At 39.2% G+C, this 24,428-nt stretch overlaps 2 protein-coding genes across 2 annotated transcripts; both read right to left on the reverse strand.

The window, feature by feature from the left end:
• Window positions 1-4,133: 4,133 nt before the first annotated feature.
• On the reverse strand, window positions 4,134-7,118 carry LOC111622670 (GATA zinc finger domain-containing protein 1-like). Its single transcript, XM_023365090.1, has 2 exons — window positions 6,771-7,118; window positions 4,134-4,247 (listed from the first exon to the last, which is right to left on the reverse strand). The coding sequence occupies exons 1-2, from the start codon at window positions 7,077-7,079 to the stop codon at window positions 4,170-4,172; spliced, it is 387 nt and encodes a 128-aa protein (XP_023220858.1). The 5' UTR covers window positions 7,080-7,118; the 3' UTR covers window positions 4,134-4,169.
• Window positions 7,119-11,955: 4,837 nt separating this feature from the next.
• LOC111622676 (proclotting enzyme-like) lies at window positions 11,956-19,680 on the reverse strand. Its single transcript, XM_023365098.1, has 7 exons — window positions 19,399-19,680; window positions 19,023-19,331; window positions 15,715-15,791; window positions 13,743-13,861; window positions 13,400-13,677; window positions 13,182-13,327; window positions 11,956-12,199 (listed from the first exon to the last, which is right to left on the reverse strand). The coding sequence occupies exons 1-7, from the start codon at window positions 19,466-19,468 to the stop codon at window positions 12,026-12,028; spliced, it is 1,173 nt and encodes a 390-aa protein (XP_023220866.1). The 5' UTR covers window positions 19,469-19,680; the 3' UTR covers window positions 11,956-12,025.
• Window positions 19,681-24,428: the final 4,748 nt, after the last annotated feature.

The raw sequence follows: 24,428 nt of genomic DNA on the forward strand, positions 1-24,428 counted from the left end.
CACGAGTGCTCAGGATACGACTATATATACAATAAACTATATATATATAGTTTATATATATATAGTTTATTGTATATATATATAATAATTTATATACACATAAATTATGTGCCTATATATATAGGCACGTAAACAAAGTTTTCATAGAACTAGTACATTTTGAAGGACAATAGTACATTTTTTGAAGGCGCTTCAGTACGATTTAAAACTTCATTGCGGCAACACTGCTTCGTACCTGAACAATAGCAGTTCGGTCGTGGATTCGCGCCTCGCTCGGACGGGCTGGTCACTTGGAGTCCACGTCTGTAACGACTAGATACGAGTCAGTTTCCCTTAAAAAGACCTCCCAAAAGGCATCCCCCTAGGAAGATCGCCGAAGTGTTGTGTTGCCATAACTAAACAAACAAACTGTATTTTTCAGATAATGAATGCCTTTTATTCTCTTTTATCTGGTTTGACATAATTTTTAGCGGCTCAGACACAATCTTTCTGTAAAAGCAAACTCATTTAGAAAACAATGCATTAAATGCATTATCTATATGTATAAAAATGAATGTATGTGTGTGTGTCCTTCATGCATTACAACACTGTCTATCCGATTGCCGTGAAACTTTAAGAAGTTGTTTAATATATTCCAACGAAGGTTTGTGGCATAGTACGATTGCCATAAAGCTTTGAAAAGTTTTTAAATTTTTTAATAGACTTCCGCGAAGTACATTTATCCTACGATAGATGGCGTGCCTATACACGAGCATTCGCGCACAGTGTGTTCGATCAATTTCTAATTGTGAAGACCATTTCCCCCTTCAAAAAATATCTCTATATATGCATTTGTGAACTGTTATTCACGATATTTATAATAATTTTTGTTTAATCAATTTATTTCGACTTATTTGCTAATTATGTATTCGCTCGAACTTCGTAAAAATCTTAACTGTACCCCAAACAACGACCGAAGTTGTAGGAAGAAATTCGCCTATTTTACCGATCTAGGTATCCCTCTTTTTTAAATTTTTATATCGACTCAATATAATTTAAAAAGACAAATTACAATAAAACGGTTTATTATCCAACTATCAGAAATTTCACAACATGCCAAGGAAGAGAGGAAGGAGCAATTAAATAATAAAAATTATAAAGGATTAAAAAATATATATATAAAAATGGGGAATATCGCACTTCTGACAATCGCTGCGAGTGTGTGGGCTTAAATTAGAGAATCCGTGCTTCTCGCGTAAACAACTGGATGTGGCCGGCTCACGCGTCGAAAAACCTTCCGATTTATTCGTGTACGTACCAGACGAAAAAAACAAAAAATATCGTGTATCCACGAGCACTCCAATAAATAAATAGAATTGAAACAACACTTTGAAATGTTTTCCCAATGAAAACTAATAATAATAATAAGTTTCAATAAAAATGATAAAATAAAAATTTAATTTTATCATAACGAGTTTGCTCGAATTTCGTTTCTTCTGAGATCGCAGCAATGCGCGACGGCTAAGCTAGTATTGATATATTTTCTACACTGTATCAATCTATCAAGACAATTATAACGCTTTATTTACATAGAAAAAGGTTAGGTAATTGTGGACGACGTCATTTCTCCACGTTCCCTTACTTACGATTCTATTCGATTACACTCATGGAATAGCCTTCTCTGTGGTAAGTGTTCGTCCGATTCGAGATTAGACGAAGTGCATGATTTTCAAGGGGAGAAACCTTAAAACATTTTATGTAGTTTGATGTGGATTGTGTTTATTCGATAAATCGATAAAATTTCTTAGGTTTATGTAACATCGTATTGTGTATTTTGTTCGAAAAGTATGTATAATGTAGATGAGTGTTTTTCAACCTTCTTGAATACGCGATACCTTTAGAAGTTAAAAAATTCTGGCGACCTTTCGGGGCCATATTTAAACTATATCAGTGATTTTAAAAACTACGTATTTAATTTTCTTTTTATAAATATCGATCAAAAAACCTATTGTACTGTAAAATAAACAGGCACAGCCTTCTCACTGAAATTCTGGTGTGTTTTTTATTGTAGTGTAAGACCTACAAACACTTGTCATTTTCTTTCACCCGCGACCCCCGTGTAAGGCTTTGCGACTTCCCTGGGGGTCGCGACCCACAGGTTGAAAAACACTGATGTAGATGTTTCAACAAACTTTATTTTGCAATAAAATTTGATGTTGTAATTATGTAATTTCATTGCTTTTTTCCTAATCTCCCGTAGGTATTCGAAATTACCTCATCTTTCTCCAAGTATCGCTGAAGAAACTCACATTAACTAATCAAAATTGAATTGAAAAGGTATAATCATTATTATAAATTTGTTGGTAATAATACATGAATATTTCTCATTATATATATAAATACATTAGAACCTCCATTATCCAAATTTTCGATTATCCGGATTGTTCAAAATAAACCAAAATTTTACGAATTTGCTAATTTGCACTTCGCGAATTACGACATTGTTTATGTACGTGATGGAATGCATAACTTTTTTTGTTTCAACAACGTCTCACCCGGCACAGTGGTCTTAAACTTTTAAATATATTTTACGTAGTAATAAAAATATAACTTGACATACGAATTTATAAATAATTTATATTCAAATTACATCATTTTTATGATCAACGGCGGCGTAAGGCATGGACGACGTGAGCCACCGACTATGCCTCGCGGTCCGAAAAGCCTCGCGCCTCGAAGGTTTATGCATTACTTGAAAGCCGCGAACGCGACGAAAAAATTTTACACGTCATAAAACGATAAATAGTTTGTCAAATTTTTATTCATATAAATGCAGTTTCAACTGCTTTTTATTTTATAAAATCCGTCTTCTTGCGCCACCAGAGAACCTTTTAAACAATAGATAGTCTGTTAGCGCTGGTCAGTAGGAGTACACATTCAATACGAATGTTTGTTTTTTAAAAATTTGATTACGATTTAAATACTGTATTTACTTTTAATATTACCGATATGTTGTCGAATAGAAAAAAAAACGTGTTGTATTATCATTAAAAAACAAATTAAAGTATTTAACGATTATCTGGATTTTTCCTTATCCGGACTACCTTCATCCCCAATTAGTCCGGATAATCGAGGTTCTACTGTATATTAAAGTTTTATAGATTATAAAACATCGCACGACAAAGTCGCGCGATATCGCTTTGTCACGAGTGCTCATGATACGACCTTATATCTTCAAAACAAAGTCATGGACCCCCATTTTTCATTGCATTCATGGATTCCGCATTGCAATGAATGGAAAATGACGAAGTTCAATCAAAATCTATCCAAATGGATTTTGAGAACGAACACAATACTGTATAAAGTTTGCAAACATTCTGCTTCAAAACGTTTACATTTAAAGTCGATTCGAATTTACAAGTATTGGAATTTGTTCTGTAAAATATCACTGTGTATTTAAATTTGCTATGTTGACACATTTAAAAAATATTTTTGCTAATACTCTTAGTCGTAGGTTTGCTGTACAGGTTTGACATGAACTCTCAATCCCCCTGAAGAGAACTATATAACACTGAAGGGTGCTGAAGAGGGGTTAAGAGTTCGCGTTAACTCGAAATGCATATATAGAAGGAAGAATTGAATAAATTATAGTTTGAACGTTCGGATATTTTACTTGCTGAATGAAATACTACACTGTACTGTACCTATAAATATAGGATTATTTAGNAAATTTCAAAGGAATCGGTAGGAACAAACGAACATTACATTTTTATTTATATAGATAGATAGAAGATGATCTGCTTTAGTTCATTTTCATAGAAAAGCATAATGCCTCACAGAAAAGCAAACTTAGGGCGTCATACTTGTAGCGCCATCTGTTGGACATAAAAACCTTAACCTAGATTATATTTTTTAATTTATATGAATGTGTACCGGAATAATATACAGCCTATGTCCACCCTGAAGTTCCATTCTAAATATTAGTGAAAGAATTTTTGAAATCGGATGAGTAGTTTTGGAGATTACCCGCTACATCTAAACTTACATACAAACATTACCTCTTTATAATATTAGTATAGATAAAAATGTAAAATTAGACAATAATTAAGGATAACAATACGATCTTTATTCATATGATTTACCTTATCATAATTGTTTTATTTTACAAATTTTATTACCAATGAAATTAATTATAATGAATAAATTACCTTATGATACAGAGCTTCGGTAGTAATTGGAGTAGCCATGGCGGTCGGTGCTTTTGTAGACTAAAAAAAAAAAAAAGGTTAGGTCATTAATTTACTAAAACCATAATTTCTTAGCATTTATTGTCAATTAAAATCTCAAAATAAGTTAAATAGGAACCTACATTAATTATGTATATAGTTTTTAAGCCAGTCTGACTCCCTCCCTCCCTATTGTATACAATAACACATGGCAAACTTCCTTCCATTTAATTATGATACAATAAGAATACTGAAGAAAATTTTGTAATAATAAATTGATAGTTTATTGATGTGACTACCAGGTAAATTTATAACAAATTCTCTTCAATATATTTTCCAGTTACATCTGACAATTTTAAACAAACTCAGGAGTTTGTTTAAAGATATACCAGTAGCAGCCAAACCTTGCCACAATACAAGCCATACACTGCCCGTCAGAAATACATGAGAGCCGCATCCTCTATTGTATTGATTATTGGAGAGCTGATCATATATATTTATTTTATATGTAGTTAAAATAATATAGTTAATATTGTTCTTTAGTAAACATCACTAGTACATTCTCAAAATTTAGAAAATCACAGAGATTCTTAATGCCAAAATCACATACCTTGGCATCTTGTTGAGAAATTTTGTTTGTTAAGTCAGAGCTCAATGATAAATACAGAAACTTCTAGCTTCATTTAGTAACTGTTATTAAAATAACAGATTTCTGATCTGATTGATCATAAAATAGTAAGGACCCCTCTATCAGGCTTGTAAAGTAGGGAATTTTGAAAGAAAACAAGCCTGAGTATAATCTTAATTACAATTATCACATATCAATACTATTCAATTACTCTTTTAAATAAACTACTGAAAAAAAATAATAGGTGCTGTAACTCAAATATAAACTAGAGACACTGCACAACTTTTTCATATCAAAACAGAATTGAGGAAGAGCAATGTTTTTGTAATTAAAAATCTTTTAATTAGTATTAGTAAATATAAATTATTTTTTGCTCCATCTAACCCAAGCACCGACATGTTTGAATATGTATGTAAGGACATGTACGTTTGAGAATGAGAGGAAAAGTGTGCGAGCATGAGATCTAAAGAAAATCTGGTTGCATGAGAAGTCAATCCTTACACCTGTAGGCCACGAAGAGGCAATCCTTGCACATCCAAAGTTGCTAGCATGAGTGCATGCAATCTTATATCTCAAAAACAAAATCACAGACCCCATTTTTTTTATTACACTTTTTGATTCATCGTAATTAATGGAAAACGAAAACATTTTATCAAAATTGATTGATCAAATTTTGAGAACGAACACAATTCCTTAAACCACAAAGAAGAAGCTTCACTAACATTCAGCCTCAAATATCAAAGTGATGTTTATGCTTCTGGGAGTAATCTTTCAACTGTGATAATTTTTGGATACCATAGCTCAAGTTTCCCGATATTACCAAATCCATTTTAGAATTTCCAACATTTTAATGTACGTAATCAAACAATTTTACATACCCGATACATTTAAAGCTATCCATCTACCAATTCATTTTTAAGGATCCTGTAGATAATTTGTAATCCATATTAAATCTGTGACCTGCATATCAGTGAATAAATCATTGAATCTGTATACTTATATGTATATATACCTAAAAGTATTTTCCGTATTAATTAGATAATTCTTGAAAATTCCATAATCCTGCATCTGCAGGCAATCTGAAAGTCCCAATCACTGGCTTAAGCCAGTGATTGGGATTGTATCAGTGCAAAATATCTTCCACGTTACATTCGCACACTTTCATATTTAAGGAAACCATCGATTCGACACAAGTTACCGAGGGGCCATGAAACGTAAGTTGGACCGAAATGCATCTATCTGTGTATTGAATCGACCAAAGTAAATATAATTAAATCCTAACTTTTGGATCATTGAATTACCAGTAGCGTTGGTATACACCCACAGATGCAAGATAGCAGAATTTTCAAGAATTTTACACCATGGTAATATAGCAGATGATACCAACAAGACGTGAAATATTCATATGTTCTGTATGGAAAAAGGGTAAGATTCAAGCTGTGAAGGAGGGTTTTTTGACCTGCTTGTACAAGCAGAAAAGTCAAAGGACCATACCTATAAATGCAACTCTTTGCAAGATATTTGCCTCCAAAGGTCGGTTTTTAACACATATCAGTACACTGCCTATTCTCTATGCTCCATGTCATTGAGACTTGCCCCGACTGATGCTCCTAGCCGAAGCACATAGTCATACGCATATCGCTTGCACTGAAGTGCCTGCGTGGGGCTATATAACATCAAGTATTTCATGAACAGTCAAGTGGGCTACTCGAAGCCGGCACAGTCACGCAGGCGAAATGGTAAAAAGCAACAGTCTTGGAGGAGCGATTTGACTGGCGATCTCGCGCGACCCGATTTTTGGAGGTCGTATCTGGTCTAAGATAGCTCGTACAGGTATGGTTCCTTGGACTTGCATGCTCTACAGCTGTGATAAGGTCTGAAACATCTCATTCAGAGCTCGAATTGAATCTAAGAGGGAAATTACCAACGGATCTTACGGGTTTTTTGAGAGCCGCGCGTCGACCTTTGCCCTTGGACGTGCCGAATTTTATTTGGAACTGCTTGAACTTTGAACTCTTGGCTCGGGTACTCTTCCGAAGATTGAGCTGACAACTTTCCTTCTTCTCCATTTGCGACTGGTTGGTCCTGACCACGCACGAATTGCACATAACTTCTCCTTTGTCGTTCTTCCTCCACATGGAGGAAACCGTCGTCTTGCACATGCTACAAAGGGGTTTGACTCCGAAAGGCATCGCCTCACTCGATCGCCATCGCCACCAAACCACGCTAACCCGAATTGTAAACATGCGCTTCAGTGTTGCCAACTTCCCATGGTGAAAAACCCCGATAGCACCGAAAATAAACTTTAAATTCCATGCATTGGAGTCATAGAGGGCGTGATTTATTTCTTCGAATTTTCTTTTTGTTTTGTTCCTGCACGAGGAATACTCTAAAGATCGAGTACTTCCCGACACTGTAAATATTTTTTTCCATCCCTCTTGAAATTATTATATTATATTATAACGCTCTTGCATTACTTTTAATATTTTATACAGCTTGCAAAATCCAGAAAAATTATCTTAAAAGTAATTTATTCATTTGTCTACGTTTGTGATATGAGGTGTCGTTGACGACTGGTCGAGCATACCGCTGACGTTAATCATCGTCTTCAATTGGTGGCTTTTTTTTTTTTTTTTTTTTTTGAAATGGTTAAATATGGAATGTGCAGCATATATAGAGCTAGTGGAACTGGGTTGAGCGCCACCTGTACGCAGGCAAAGAGAACTGCTTCGGGAAAACACGTCTTTGCGTCTTTGGGCTGGATACGTGCTGAAACGCGGTGCTTGTTTTCTTCCTGTGATAATGAACCACAGCTTTCTGCCACACAAAACTTCAAAAAATAACTGTTGTGTGGTCGGTTGTAGTGTTACCTATATTACTGCGCCGCCAGGTACAAAGTTTTATTCGTTCCCGAATGGACAATACTCTGGGAGGAAAGAGAAATGGCTGGCTGCAATTCGGCGGATTGAGTAAGTATTCTGCTTGGGTATTTTCATTGAAAGTATTTTTTAAAGTTATGTGTGTATATATAACTGTGACATTTAATGGCATGTATTGTAATTATCTCTACAAATGGCCAGAGTGCTTTTTTTTAGCGTAGTCTACTTTATATTACTAACCATTGTTTACGTAGTGCATTGAGTAATAACTCATTAAAAATAGCATAAAATTTCGTATTTCTGAAAACCTAAAATCTTGATAATAAATAATAAAATTTAAAAAATGTTTAATGATGTCATTACCATCCACGGGACACTATTAAAGATCATTTCAAGTAATTCATTATTCAAAAAGTGACTAAAGTGCCTGATAATTGTAATATAATATGTAAAATTAAACACACTTTTCGGAAAATATGGGAAACATTGGCAACCCACAAAGTACAGCAAAGTCTGCAGTCAGCATTTTGTAGGTGGACGGAAGATTGATCACCCTGACCATCCAGCATACGTTTCCACACTTTTTTCAACATGCTACAAGAAACGGGGTTGTGGAAATGTTGATAGGTTTTTAAGACAGGCAAGAAAGAAAAGAAAAGGTAGAGAATGTGGGTAACAGCATAGATAGGGACACAGAAACCACCAAACATGCCACTGGAACCACTTTGTAGTACAGATAATATTGCAGTCTTATTTTGTGAAAAGTCGAGTAAGGATGTGGGTACCCAAACTAATAGTTATTGTTAAAAGCTGTTACATAAACCTAATAAACTTCTCCAGTGATAACAGTTGAACCTCGATTCATGTTTGGAGCTGTGTTCTCGTCCAAGGAAATCTCTATCAGTGTGGAAACGTGTCCACATTTGACCATTTGCTTTCCTTTCTTTAAGTTACTTTTTCTCAGTGTTTCGGTAGATATTGCGTCAAAACAGCCACGCCTTCTAAGAACCATCATTATTCGTTCGCTCCGAAAAGGAGAAGCACGTGACGTGCCGCCTTTGTAGCACCGAGTCTGTCTCCCTGGCGTCGCCGCTAGAGGCGTCTCGATCTAGTTTCGCCGTTCCTTCCATTAGCTCTATAGGCTAAGTACAGTACAGTACTCCGAGACAATGAGAATATGGATGCATGCGTCCGATTAGCCGGCTTTATAGATGGAATGGCCATACGCGCGCGGGGAGAAAATGTCTTCCGGGAGGTGTTTTAAGTGAAATTGGCCCCAGTTCAGGTGTTACAGACGTGGAGAAAACCCGGAAAAAACTCCATGCCGCTAGCCTGTCCGAGCGAGGCGAGAACTCACGAACCAAACTACCAATGTTCAGGGTCGAAGACCACTTGGCCACTGGTGGGCCGTTTAGTGGTTTGTGTGCATCGGCCTTTAGTTACGTCGTTTGTCTGAGACGAAAGACGGGGATTCTTCTTCCGAATATCGGAAAAATTATGAGTGTCGGCAATTCGAAATATATAGTATGAACAGATGAGTGACGTAGACTAGGAAAAAGTCTTCCGATTAGTCGATAATTCGTGACGTATTCGGAAGCAATGACGTGCACGTGGCATGTCATTCATTACTTCCAATCGCATCACGTTGCGATCTAAAAGAATAAAGAAAACAGTCGGCTAAACGTTTTTATAACTGTAGTACAATTTCATCCGCCAGTACTCGAAGCCACAAAATATTACGAATAACCTGAAAGCCGCAGGTTTCCTCACTTTTAGTCTAGAATATTGACAAAGAGAGCGAAGTGTTTACTTTCTTAGAGGAAAACAAAATTAATTTTAGTTATTACAGCACATTCCGAAAGAAATTAAATATTAGTATATATTCGAAGAAATGTCCCGGGAGGACTTTTGTAGGAAACTTGTCCCTATTTAGGTGTTACTAATGTAAAGAAAACCAGGTAAATTACAGTTGGCAAGGCGCGAACCCACGACCTGTGTTCCACTTGCCACTGGTGGGTGCATCTATGAAGGTCAGTGATTCTCGTCCTGCGTACGAGACTTTAGATCATAGATGTTTCAAAAACATAAATTATACCTAACAACAGAAATAAAGTTATAGAATTTATAATGAAATGTTTCTTAAAAAACTCATTATTTGCCCTTTTTTTCAAACTCTTTCCGGCACTGAGGGCCTATTTATCAAGCCCATTATAGTTTTGGCCAGGTCCTCAATAGAGTGAGGGACAGGGCCTGATATATTCCCTAAAATTTCTAGGAGTTTTTCGACCGTTTAGGCTCGATTTCCGATTCCGTAGACGGGAAATCCGACGTCTTAACCTCCTTAACTATCTGGATGACTAGTTATATTTTTGTATTATTTGTGGCTTCTACTAGAAATATAGTCGTCGTTATCCATTAGATTTTTACCGAAATTCGTTGAACTCGATGATTTTCAAACTTCGAGAAATGCAAAAAAGGGGGATCACTGTATGTATAGATGTTAGTGTGTGGGAACACGATTTTGTTGACTAAATTTGAAGCTTAATAACTCCTGAGCTTTTTGTCGAAATTTTCTCAAATTTTGCAGGGAGATTTGCGTATTAGGGACATTGATGCTATTAAATTTTGGTGGTTAAAGATCAAGAAGGTGGGGAGATACAGGGGGTCGTGTGTCTTATATCGAGTAGGGTCGGACTTGATGACGGTTTTACTTGTTATTAGCAGTTACAATTTTTTTAAAAATAAAACTTATCCCTAACCTAAAAATTAAGTTTTTTGCCATTTTATAGTAATTTATTAATAACATAAATATTTAAATAAAATATAACAGATGGTGCCATATGCAGTTTTAAATGTTGTTGACAGGAAAGTTAATTTACTAGTTGCTGGATTTTTAAATAGTACAAAACAATAAGTATTTGTTTAACGAATACGTTGTTACTTTATTAATTTTTAAGTTCGTACGTAAGAATCTTATTGTCGTGTTATCATCAGACTACTGAATTGACCAGTTCTTGGTTCAGTCGCGGGTTCGCGCCTGAACCAAGAACTGGTCATGTGGAGTTTTCCGTGTTTTCTGCACATGTGTAACACCTGAATAGGTGCATCCTTTTGGCAGATCGCCCGCGTGTTGCATTGCCACATCTCTTCGAAGCCAACCAAACAAATTATGTCGTTTATCTGTTCGAAAGATTTTTGTAACGAAGCATTTCATTTACTCGTCTTTTAAACATAAAATTTATGAGAAAATATTTAGCACATGCTACAAGAGCACAAGCCAGCGAGCGGAAATAGAGACAAGCGATTTGTGTGGTTTCGCTCTCGCTGAGGTGTGACGACTTCCGTTTGTATTCGAGATAAAATACGTCATTATAATTTGCTAACAAACAGAATTCTGATTTTATAATTTTACAAATCATAAAACTACATTTTATATCTGATTTCTCGATAATTAATTGCTGAATCAGTTCATTTTTCTTTTAAAATGTACTCGCTGTTTTTTTCGAAGAAGCCATATTGCTTTTTTCTCGTGGAACCTCTCAGAAGGTGATGCAGCTCCTCCCTGCGTACTGTTACATTTGGATATTATTGCCAAAAGAATCACATTGTTTCTCCCCGTTGAGACACTGTGTAACTTTAACTTAATTTTAAATTGTTGAAGCGTGAATAGAAAGTGTCGACACGATTGCTAATACAAAATTAGACACATACGTCACTCACTATCTTTTAAAATGATTGTTGCCGCTAAAATTATATCAGGTGCACTGTGGATTTTACTTAGGAAGCAACATTAAATAATACGGTCAGTAATGATAGGGTTTAATCGAAACAATTATTAAACACGTGTCCAAAGACTGCCGGTTGTCAACACCTGCCAGAGACATGTTGACAAGTCGAAAAACCTCAGAAATTCTTCAAATCACAGGTGTGGTCGTCAAGGTAAGTCGGGTCTCATTCACCCTTACAACTCAACAGTCCCCATTTTAGGCCTGGATTAACCCATAATGGGTTTGCTACCAAAAGGCACTCTCAGTGCCAACAAGGCCGAAAGTGTTAAAAAAGACGATGACGTGACGTAACTGTGGCTACTTCTTATTCGGCTGATGAGGATAACTTCTGTTTACTTCATAATAGAAACGTTTATTATCTGTTACACATGAAACACTTCTGCGTACCCCAAATAATTTTGAGAGTAATTTGGCGGAATCTTAAAGAATGTGAATTTGAAGATGACACCTTCGCGTGAAATAGTCGATTTTATTTTTAAAATAAAACGATACAAGGAAAAAATAAATAACAGAGAAGGCAGTGTTCTAAACCAAGTTGTCGGCGATCCAGTCCAGGTATTCGGTGACTCGTGTGTATACTCCCGGATAACCGGGAGTGGCGCATCTCTTGCCAAACGACACCACCCCGATTATATAATATCGTGATAAATCCGTAGTCGATCTTTCGGCCGGAAGCATCAGAGGTCCTCCCGAATCTCCCTACAGAAAAACAAAAACATTATCGTTTTTAGTTTCTGGAAAATATTCTGCGAATAATTCGATTGTTTGATTGTCCAATTAGGCAAGATTAAGACGACAATTTCCACCATTTTGGTTCTAATGTTTACCGGTCCTAATGGCTGGACATTACGCTTATTTTATGGGTCTTGTTCCTAAATGAGCAGCCGAACAGAAGACGACCCTTCGCTCTTTACCATCCACGATGAATTAAGCCGGATGCACACATGCGGCGCTGCAAGGAAAAGCGGTGTCGCAAACGCATCTTTGCCGCGCGGCAGCACAGCCACACAAGCGGCAATCTGCTTACATTTCGGCGCATGCGTTCAGTATTCAAGATGGCGAACGATACTGATATTGTCGTTATCCACGTGTTTACAAAGTTTGTTTTGTATGGCTTGCTTTATTTAGTTACACGATTCGAACGAAGATTTTGGATTAGAGATATTTTCTTGGATCGAGAAAGAACTGGTGTACAAAACACGCTTATTCCTCGATAAAGAATACTATTTCAAGTAAAATTCGGTTGTTTTGTTCTTTGAATTAAATTATATATGATTATTTGTGTAGAATTTGTGTTAAATTTATTATCTTTCCTCTTTATTCTGATGTTAGTTATCTCGGTTAACCCCGTCGAACTTTCTGCCATTAAAACACCACGTGATTGTATTTTCCCACGTGACTAACAGACGAACTGTTATTGGCTGATAGAAACGCGTCTTGGCTGCGGTTGCCGCAAAAGATAAAATTCAATCAACTTCTGCGGCAAGAGAAAAGCGGCACAAAATCGACTTCTGCGGCGAGAAAAAGTGTCGTCATCCTGCCTCTTTTCCTTGCCGCGCCGCATGTGTTCATCCGGTTTTATGTAGTCTAAGTGGAATTCGAACTCGGATCCTTCAGGGCAGTAAGCTAGAACTTTAGCACGCGACCGTCCGACAGAATGAAAAGGCCGAATTCTTCTCACCTGACAAGAATCCTTGCTGCCATCGCGAACACCCGCGCAGATGTACTCTCCGCTGATGGGCACCTCTCGTTGAAAAACTTGGCGACACTCGTTGTTAGTCCAAATTGGAATCTGGATCTCCGTCAATTCGGGATTGAAGTTTCCGTCTATAAAACGCGAAGATTAAGAAAAAATGTACGAATTAAATACATGAAAAAAAGAAGTGAAATCGCACTGACTGAAAGCCGTAGTTCCCCATCCTGCCACGAAGGCGTTCCTTCCCGTAGGATCTTCGTTCCTCAGCTGATCGTAGGGAAGACAAATGGGTCTAATGAATTCGCCGAATCGGACCGTTCCTTCTAGAACCAAAATGGCGATGTCGTTCTTGAACGTTCTTCGAACAAAATCGGGGTGACTCCTGATATCTCGTACTCGAAAGTCGACCGGGTTGGCTCCGTCTGAGTCGTCGTTCAACTTGTGCTCGCCCAACCGAACAGTCAGGCTGGACGGATTCATTCTGCGTATGCAAAATAGGTTATTTGCAAAGTAATAAAAGAAGTACAAGAAAAATTCCATACTTACACATTTCCTCTACTGTCTATCACGCAGTGTGAGGCAGTTATGACGTGTCGAATGGACACTAGAGCGCCCCCGCAATCGGTTCCTCTGGTCAGGCCGCTCCTGGTCAAATACACGGCCGCCTAAAAGAGAAGAACAAATCTTAGTGGAATCTTTTATAGTTGACTTCAAACCAGCAAGACAAGTGCTTCGTTTGGCTAGAAGTAAAAACAGCGCTGCGCATGATCGCAACCGTGGGATAAGGTAATACGACACAAGAGCAATCTACCGAAGGCGTGCTTTTCACGTGTGAATTTTCCCAAAAATTCACACGTGAAAGGCATGGCTTGGATCACATGGTCCATTCGGACCATCTGATCGAAGCCAACCAATGGTCTATTGCATCTTTTCTGGTGTCTTGTGACCAGCACCCATAAGTGCTGATCGGTTCCTATCGTAATGAGGGCTATACACTGCAAATATTGTACAGCAATCCTGTATTCACGAGACTTATTCCCATGTAATTTCTTGTTTCTGCATCCTATGGCACCTGAAAGTTCGTTATGAGAAAACACGCACCCACAACTAGGTTTGTACCAGTGACGTGTCGTCTATCGAATCTGTGGAAGCCCGCTTTCCTTGAATTTTCTAATATAGCCTATATTTTATGCGATTATTTTCATATTTTAACGTGCTTTGAATTACTTAAAATTAATATTTTATTATAACCGCATTATATATTTTATTACAAATTTATATACATGTGAGAAACAATAATAAGATTGCTATTGTATTTTTCAGATTTTCAGACATAAAATCTTTCGAATTTTAAATATTGTGAAAAATAATTTTCAGAAGCGTGTTTTAATTCTTTAAATTAAGTCAATTTTATCGAGAATTGTTTGATTTATCTGAATTACGTAGTGAATCGCAATATCTACATTCATGTCCAGACTATATTGGCAAGTCATAAAACAGACATAAAACATATTATAATTAATTAATGACAATCCGAACAATGATGTACTAAAAGAATTTTATGATTTAATGTCATTAATGTTTATGGTACCATCTACCAGTGCATCTGTTGAGCGCAGTTTTTCAACCGTAAAGCGAATTCGTACATTTGCAAGGAACACTCAGTCAGAGGAAACATTGTTTCGTGTCATTTGTCTATTTTAGACTGAAAATAAGTAAACTGTTTATTTTTGTCATTTCCAGTGTTTGTTTAAAAGTTTATGGAAACACAGCTTCCGTATCATCACTTGTTTCTATAGGTCAGGGGTGGCATGCAAAATCTTCTGAAGATATAAAACATAACAACAGGGAATCGTCGATTGATACGTAAGAAGTTTTCTGCGATATTTTAGTGTCGTGAGTTAGGAATTCTCGTACAGGAAGTAAAGGGCAACACCTCTCGATACTTACGAACTCGTTAGATTCGTATAACGGGGTGTGAAAGTTACATACTTTCGTAAGGTTAACTCTATACAAGAGCAGAGACAGTTACTTTGTAATACTTTATCAATAATCAGAATCAGCAAATATTTGTAACAAGCCCGTAAGCCATGGACGGACCCACATTTTCCTACCAATTACAATTCTAATTTCGAATCATCCACACGAAATACGGCAGAAAACACCCGTCGAAGGCTGCTGCTACAGAAAAAGATAAATTGGGCGGATGAATTGATGAAGGCAACGCAACGCGTAGGCAATCTGTCAAAGCGGGTATCTTCCAGGAGAGCCTTCTATGGAGAAATGACTCTATTTAGGATTTAGACACGTGAGTAAAACTGCAAAAATACACGCGGTCAGCCGGTTGCTCAGGCGCGAACCCGCGACTAGTGTTATGGTGGTTCCCTGTCCGTCAGCACTTTTTTCTGCCGCGTTAACTGCAAATTTGTGTGGAGATCGGCAAGTAAACAATGCAAATTTTCCCTATTTACTATCGAAGTATTCGAAATTAAATAAATAAACGAAACACGAGACTCACCAGCCAAGGCCATGCACCCAATTCCGATTTCCGGCCGCCGATGATCCTGCTTCCGGTTTTATCGCTGCGACCGCAGTCTGAAAAGATAAAGGACCTCAGATTATACTTTCGCTTCCTCTTCCATCCTCCACTCGCCTTAAAACTAAGTTTTAAGCTAAATAACGCGCTAAAAACGCTTTAAATCTATAATATAACTTTAAGTACGCGTTAAGAAATTAACACAAACACACGAGACCCTTGTTTACGCTTTTTAAACACCAGGCTTAAAAGTGTCGGTAATGTAAGCGTGACTTGGAAGAGAAGGACAACTGCATAAACAGGTGGGGCTTCCAAAATGCCTAGTCTCTCGATAATTGAGTAACGTGACACTGTATAACATACAGCAGCACTTTTCGTCCCAAGTATCATTGTTTGATGAGGAGAAGGGCTAGTTACATGTTATACAGCTTATAACGCAAAACCCTAATCTGCTGCTTGTGAAGTTTACGTGAAAATTCGTCTCCCCTGCTGTCTACGGTCACTTTTTGCCAATAATGAGCACGACTGTCGTTCTGTAACCCTTCACCTCGACCATCGAAGGTGCAGTAGGTACGTACGGCCTGTTTCTTGTGTGATTCTTCTCAGATTCGAAATCGTTCACGGACTAATACAACCAGAATTAACGATTTGGAATCAGAAAAGATGAAAAGATCACACTTCACCTCTTTATACATTTGTAGTTCTACAAAATTAATTCTTAGATACATTCGACAAAGTACAGGTCGACGTCCTACGATCAATGTCAGAGGTCAGACGATTGCCGAATAACCGTGATAAAATAATATACCTAAAATAAGTATAACGTGTCTTTACAGACCTTGAAATGTGAATGTTTAGTACTTGATAGTTGTTAAAAAAGAATAAAAACTGGTTTCTAAAACATGAATTTTGAAAGGTTCTGATATAAACACAATACTTGATGTGAGCAACAAACCAGATATTAATTCTTCGTGCGGGTTATACAAAAAAAAGCCTTCTTAGAGCTTTACAAAGAGGAAAAACTATATTATAGAAGGATGGGATGCTGAAATAGGAAACAAAATGGAAGAATTTGAAGAAAGAATTGTCTATCGATTGCCCACAAACGTAGATTTCATACGCAGATTTCACGAATTGCTGAATTGTGGAATGAAATGAGAACTCGAAGAGGATTGCTAAAGGATTTCGACGAAATTTTTGAAGAAACCTTCCAAATTCTATTGAAAAGTACAGTTAAATACAAAGTAGGCGAATACACGCCTACACGTGAATGCAGATTTGAGATGTACGCAATATCTCGAGGATTTCAACAGATGGACGAATGCAATGAGAGATTTTTCACAGAAAATGTGAAAAAAATTAACAATTATTTATTGTGGCATCGTCACAATGCAGGTGTGCAATTTTAAATCTTCTTTTAATTTAAAAACATCGCGTGTTTTCCGGTCCAAACAGAAAGTTCGTATATGGTTGTTTAAGCTTTCCATGTTTGGTCTGGATTTTCGTCCATCTAACTTTGTTTTCGAGATTAACGAAGGACGGACGAACGACACTGGGAATGTATAGGACTGCAATTTGAAAATTTCAGCCCAAATAGTTTATACAAGCTTAGATATTTAGGGGCATCATCTTCCTACTGAGAAGCCACCCGGCTAAGAAATTGAGCTGGAGACCTCAAAACTGCGTTAGGGATCTCACTAAATCTTACGTAACAAAAGCAGCGAGTGAGGTCGTTCAGTATTCATAATACTGGGTGACGATGAAAGGACGAAGGATTTTGGGCTTAGAAAATTAATGAAAAGGTTTCGTTTCGAGTATTGCACACATCCTGCCTATTCAAAAAGCCGTCGTCTTTGTACTAATTTTAGGGGAAATTCCCCGGGATTCCCCCAAAAACGAATTTCAAACGATAAAAAAAAACGAGTAAAAAACCGAAATTGTAAGTACTGTTTTGTTTTCGTAGAAGAGAAACACGAGTATTAGTTAAGGGACTTTCTATAGAGATTCTCTATAGAAGAGTCTCCTTAGATTTTCTATAGACTCTTCTATAGGGGCCCTCCCAATACGTCATCTATATTTCAGTCTACAATAGTCGATGACCGAATGGTACAGAGAGTTATTGACTTATTCCATAAAACGCATTGTAAATAGCCTTATAAGCACGTATTTTCTGATCGAACGACCTCGATTTTCCGTGAAATTGTCCACCGAACGTTACGCAGTTTAAGTAATCCACTTCCGGAACATATCGCTTCTTTCTGTGACGTATTTCCGGGGGATTTAATTGTACTTAAAAGGTGTTAGCCTGACACCTGGAAAATCCCGAGTAGGGTTACAAATCTTCGTGAGTGGGTGGCGAAACTGGTTTCGTATTTTGTGAAATTTAGTATTAAATATAAATGCAGGGTCCCTATAAGTTCCTCTAAGGCGCAGGGTCCCTTGGGAATGAACGGGTCGCACACTCGCTAAGCCTTGGAAATGCGAGAACTCGCGACCCGTGAGGACGCATCGCGCGATCCAAAAGACCGTTAATGTGGCTAGGGGCTCGAGACGTTTAAAAGTTAGTTGGGAAAAAGTAATTCTGTGTTTGTAAAAATGGAGATTTTTAAGAAATCGAGCGCAGACGACTTTTTCCTTTTCCTAAAGAGATAGCGCGCTGTCGCGGAAGTGACGCGTCGCGCCGACGGAAACGTTGACGACCTCGGAAAGCGACGGAATTATAACTTTGTCGTTTCTCCTATTTCCAAATTTCGTCTCTCTTCCTCTCGACGTCGTCGGAAAGGGTTCGAATCCATGAAGAGAGAATATTTTTGTTTTCTTTTTTTTTCGATCGACAGAATTTAAGTGGAAAGAGACGTTTCCCTTTCCGCCGGCGCGCCGAATCGCTTCTTCTTCCCGGAAGTCGCTTTTTCCCTCCTCCTCCCGTTTGTTGACCAAGAAAACTTCTGCATTATTTTATTAAAATCTCGAAATAACGTGGCTTTCGAAATAAGAAAAGTGGATCGGTAAGAACTTCCGTCTCATTCTAAATCGCTTCCATCCGCCGCTCGCGATGTTCGCACTCGCTTCGTCGAGGAGCGAGTGCGAGAAATTGGTAAAGTTTCTCATACACGCACTCGAGCTGTAATGCGCAAACGCACTTTAGATCGCGCGTAAACAATAAAAGTGCCGATGCTCGACACGCTCGATCGCCTCCAGGCTACGTCGTCACGCCTTTACGTCCGAATGACGTTGCGATTTCGTCGCGGCTCGCGGGTAATCGCACGCGAGAATAAGAGGAGAATACTCACCCTCGGGTAGAATGGAGGGTAGAATGGTTCTGATTCCGGGCGTTGGAACCGGCCGGGGAGTGGGCCTAGGAGTGGGTCTGGGGGTGTTGGGTCTGAAGGTGGGTCGGGGAGTCGGACGGTTGTCGATCGGGGCGATCCGATCCCCGCCCGGACAACACACGCGAGGTATGTTTCCCTCGTAACCACAGATGGATCTTCGGAGAAAATTGAGGTCTCGTATACGGGCCAATTCGGGACAATCAGTCAACACCACGCATCGACCCGGTCTCCTGTCTGGAGTTCGACAGTTGTCTTCGTCGGGGAAGGAGACTGAAAGAGAGAAAAAGAGTGTTTTAATCCGAGAGGAGACTCGTGCGCGATATGTCGCGTCGCTTACTCTGTCTGCGTTGCCTTGATGCGGCATCGCCCAGCGTCAGGAGGAAAGGGAGAAGGATCCAGAGAATCATGGCGAGCGACAGCCGATGTGTCCGCCGATCCTTCCTCTCGGGTATTTGTAGTGTCGGTTCTTCGGTGTGACGTCAGGCGATGATGGGAATTTCCCGGACCGCCGGCGGCCTATTCTCGTCCGCGCGCGGCATTTTCCTCACTCCGAGGACGACCTCGACCGGAGGGGGAGAGGTCTTCGGCGAAAGTCGCTTTTTCCCTTTCGAACTCGACCTTGCCGGAAGTCGGCGGGTTTCCGGCGGTCGCGGCGGCGCCATCTCTCGCCCGAATCGGAGAAAGCGTTTTCGGATCGGAAGTGGAAACGCCGCCAAACGGACCAGAAATGTCGGTTTATTATCCGAATAGCTAGGACCCCAGTGAGTTGGGATAGTTCGTACCAAACAGAATGTCGGGAGTCGGACCGCGGTCGTTCTCCTACGACGTCACGAAACTTCATCCTTAATTTGTCTGTAGTTAATCGACCGATATCGCCGTTCTGACAGCAACAACGGTCATCTTCTTTCCCTTCCCCTTATTCTCCTTCCTTCTGCCTATTCTCCTTTCTCTCTTCTTATTCTTTTTTTCTTCTTCTTCTGCACCTTTTTCTCCACTTGCTTCTCCTTTTTTTCTCTTCCTTTTCTCCTTCTCCTCTTTCTTTCCTTTCCCCTTCTCCTTCTTCCTCCGTTTAAGAGAAAAAGAGTACAGCAGTTAACCGAATTGGCAATTTTTGTCGGTGTATTCGGATCATCTTGACTTTGTTAATCGGATCGCGATTTCAGAGTTTTTATAACTTTTTATAAGTGAATTTTTCGTTCTTTAGTCCGAATTGACCAATAACAATTAAGAAACATGCTTATTAAACTCTACAACAAACGTGTGACATTTATGTTTTTAAACACGTAGATAAAGACGGCGAATTTTCTCATTTCTTAAAGTTTTCACTTGCAATCAATACCTTTTTAGGGATATTTCTAATGCATTACGACCCGTTCCTCTCGAGCGTTAATTTCTTCGATTACCGCTTTGTTGGTGTCGTAGGCTAATTGGTTCCCCTATATTATTCTGTGATTTAAACCGATATTTCAAAATGTCTGCTTTTATTATAAGATGAAGACTGACCGGAATTCGGCCAGTCTTCATCTTATAATAAAAGGGATTTTATAATGTGGGGATTTTTCGTGGTCAGCCAGGTGGCGAGGGATTGGGCACTCACCATCAGGCCGCCCCAGTTATAGATCTGGCAAAACCCACGGTAGGGCATAATTAAAAAGCTCTTTAGTGCCCACGGGATGGAAAGAATAAATAAAAGAAAAATGAATGAAGACTCTACGGAAACTAACAGATCTAAATGGGTGTGTACGGAGTAATCACGAAGTCCTTACACGATTAGAGAATATCTGTGAAAATGAATTGCACGTGGATCTGATATGTCTTCCTCGAAGTCCTTTATGAAAATTAGCTTTAAAAACATTATGNAAGGTGGGTCGGGGAGTCGGACGGTTGTCGATCGGGGCGATCCGATCCCCGCCCGGACAACACACGCGAGGTATGTTTCCCTCGTAACCACAGATGGATCTTCGGAGAAAATTGAGGTCTCGTATACGGGCCAATTCGGGACAATCAGTCAACACCACGCATCGACCCGGTCTCCTGTCTGGAGTTCGACAGTTGTCTTCGTCGGGGAAGGAGACTGAAAGAGAGAAAAAGAGTGTTTTAATCCGAGAGGAGAGAGACTCGTGCGCGATATGTCGCGTCGCTTACTCTGTCTGCGTTGCCTTGATGCGGCATCGCCCAGCGTCAGGAGGAAAGGGAGAAGGATCCAGAGAATCATGGCGAGCGACAGCCGATGTGTCCGCCGATCCTTCCTCTCGGGTATTTGTAGTGTCGGTTCTTCGGTGTGACGTCAGGCGATGATGGGAATTTCCCGGACCGCCGGCGGCCTATTCTCGTCCGCGCGCGGCATTTTCCTCACTCCGAGGACGACCTCGACCGGAGGGGGAGAGGTCTTCGGCGAAAGTCGCTTTTTCCCTTTCGAACTCGACCTTGCCGGAAGTCGGCGGGTTTCCGGCGGTCGCGGCGGCGCCATCTCTCGCCCGAATCGGAGAAAGCGTTTTCGGATCGGAAGTGGAAACGCCGCCAAACGGACCAGAAATGTCGGTTTATTATCCGAATAGCTAGGACCCCAGTGAGTTGGGATAGTTCGTACCAAACAGAATGTCGGGAGTCGGACCGCGGTCGTTCTCCTACGACGTCACGAAACTTCATCCTTAATTTGTCTGTAGTTAATCGACCGATATCGCCGTTCTGACAGCAACAACGGTCATCTTCTTTCCCTTCCCCTTATTCTCCTTCCTTCTGCCTATTCTCCTTTCTCTCTTCTTATTTTTCTACTTCTTCCTTTCTCCTTCTTCTGCACCTTTTTCTCCACTTGCTTCTCCTTTTTTTCTCTTCCTTTTCTCCTTCTCCTCTTTCTTTCCTTTCCCCTTCTCCTTCTTCCTCCGTTTAAGAGAAAAAGAGTACAGCAGTTAACCGAATTGGCAATTTTTGTCGGTGTATTCGGATCATTTCGACTTTGTTAATCGGATCGCGATTTCAGAGTTTTTATAACTTTTTATAAGTGAATTTTTCGTTCTTTAGTCCGAATTGACCAATAACAATTAAGAAACATGCTTATTAAACTCTACAACAAACGTGTGACATTTATGTTTTTAAACACGTAGATAAAGACGGCGAATTTTCTCATTTCTTAAAGTTTTCACTTGCAATCAATATTTTTTTAGGGATGTTTCTAATGCATTAGTACCCGTTCCTCTCGAGCGTTAATTTCTTCGATTACCGCTTTGTTGGTGTCGTAGGCTAATTGGTTCCCCTATATTATTCTGTAATTTCAAAACGTCTGCTTTTATTCTAAGATGAAGACTGACCGGAATTCGGCCAGTCTTCATCTTATAATAAAAGGGATTTTATAATGTGGGGATTTTTCGTGGTCAGCCAGGTGGCGAGGGATTGGGCACTCACCATCAGGCCGCCCCAGTTATAGATCTGGCAAAACCCACGGTAGGGCATAATTAAAAAGCTCTTTAGTGCCCACGGGATGGAAAGAATAAATAAAAGAAAAATGAATGAAGACTCTACGGAAACTAACAGATCTAAATGGGTGTGTACGGAGTAATCACGAAGTCCTTACACGATTAGAGAATATCTGTGAAAATGAATTGCACGTGGATCTGATATGTCTTCCTCGAAGTCCTTTATGAAAATTAGCTTTAAAAACATTATGAAAGTGAATCTTTGACAAATTTTCCTGAGACACTCCAAGAACTGAAGAAAGAATGAATGGCTCTTTAAACGTTCCCAGCGGGCAACGTGAAAAATGTCCGGAAGAACATGGCAAAAGATTTAAATTTATACGGAAAATAGAGAAAGGCATTCAGAGACTTGTATGGCTGCTTCCCATACTCTATTGACTGTCTTTAGTCGTATCTTCAGAATTTTGTTTTGAACGAAAATTTCTATACATTTGCATTTACCCTTTGCTGTTACTAGTTTTACGACTTTTCATATAACACTGTGGGCATTAAGAAAGCCTTTTATAAACCCAAACATAAGACAATCGGGTGGCTACTGGGCCCGACATACCGAATCGCATACTGGGTCCTATATACTGGGTCGAAGTTTGGGGGACCACCCACAGAAAATTCCTGTGGTTTTTCGACCCACTCGGATTCATTTCCGGAACCCCAGAACGGCAGGAAGATGTCTTAACCGCCTCGGCCATAAGGCCTGCTACGATTTTTTCGATAATAATTTCTAAATTTCGAAATTTTAGTATTTTGTATTAAATTATCTTACGTCGCTTTGGATTAGTTTATTGCATTAATGTTTCCTTCTTTTATGTCTGTCAATCATTCCAATTATGGCATTTTTCTATTTGTCTGGCAACACTCCATTTAATTCGCGCATAGCCGCCATCTAGCGGAGAGGCATAGAAGTGCGAATGGTATCTTTCGATTATCTTTCACAAAGTAAAACATTGTGGAAATTGGTTTTTGTTGTGGCACGTTATTCAGAGCGAAATAATTGTCGAATATGGACCTTCCCACCAACAAATACCTCTGCAACGAATACCGCCAGTAGGCCCCACGGTCTGGTAGTTACTGCTACCAGACCGTGGGGCCTACTGGTCTGGTAGCAGTAACTACCAGAGAACTACTCTGTAACATTCGTTACACAGTAGTTCTATTAATTTTGAATGTCGCTTAATATAAAAACAACAATGATTAACAATGAGGCCCTTCAGGTAGGCCCCATGTCCAATCTATTGCTAAATATAGCAAGATATTAATTGGAATTCTACAGCGTCGATATTCCGTATAATCGAGGTTCTACTGTACTAAAATACCGATCATTTGCATAAAAATAGTGAACGAATGGCGTAAAGAAGTCCAATTCGCTTCCACCGTAAGGACCCAGTTCGATTCTTGTTGATACCATAGAATACAGTAACGGATTTAGAGGGTGTGCGGAGTGTATCGGTAACACCCTCTAGAGGGTGTTACCGATACACTCCGCACACCCTCTAAATCCGTTACTGTATTCTATGGTATCAACAAGAATCGAACTGGGTCCTTACGGTGGAAGCGAATTGGACTTCTTTACGCCATTCGTTCACTATTTTTATGCAAATGATCGGTATTTTAGTACAGTAGAACCTCGATTATACGGAATATCGACGCTGTAGAATTCCAATTAATATCTTGCTATATTTAGCAATAGATTGGACATGGGGCCTACCTGAAGGGCCTCATTGTTAATCATTGTTGTTTTTATATTAAGCGACATTCAAAATTAATAGAACTACTGTGTAACGAATGTTACAGAGTAGTTCTCTGGTAGTTACTGCTACCAGACCAGTAGGCCCCACGGTCTGCTAGCAGTAACTACCAGACCGTGGGGCCTACTGGCGGTATTCGTTGCAGAGGT

This window comes from Centruroides sculpturatus, unplaced genomic scaffold, assembly GCF_000671375.1.
Source record: "Centruroides sculpturatus isolate CEXI.00-Female unplaced genomic scaffold, Cexi_2.0 scaffold168, whole genome shotgun sequence".
NCBI classification, from domain to species: Eukaryota; Metazoa; Arthropoda; class Arachnida; order Scorpiones; family Buthidae; genus Centruroides; species Centruroides sculpturatus.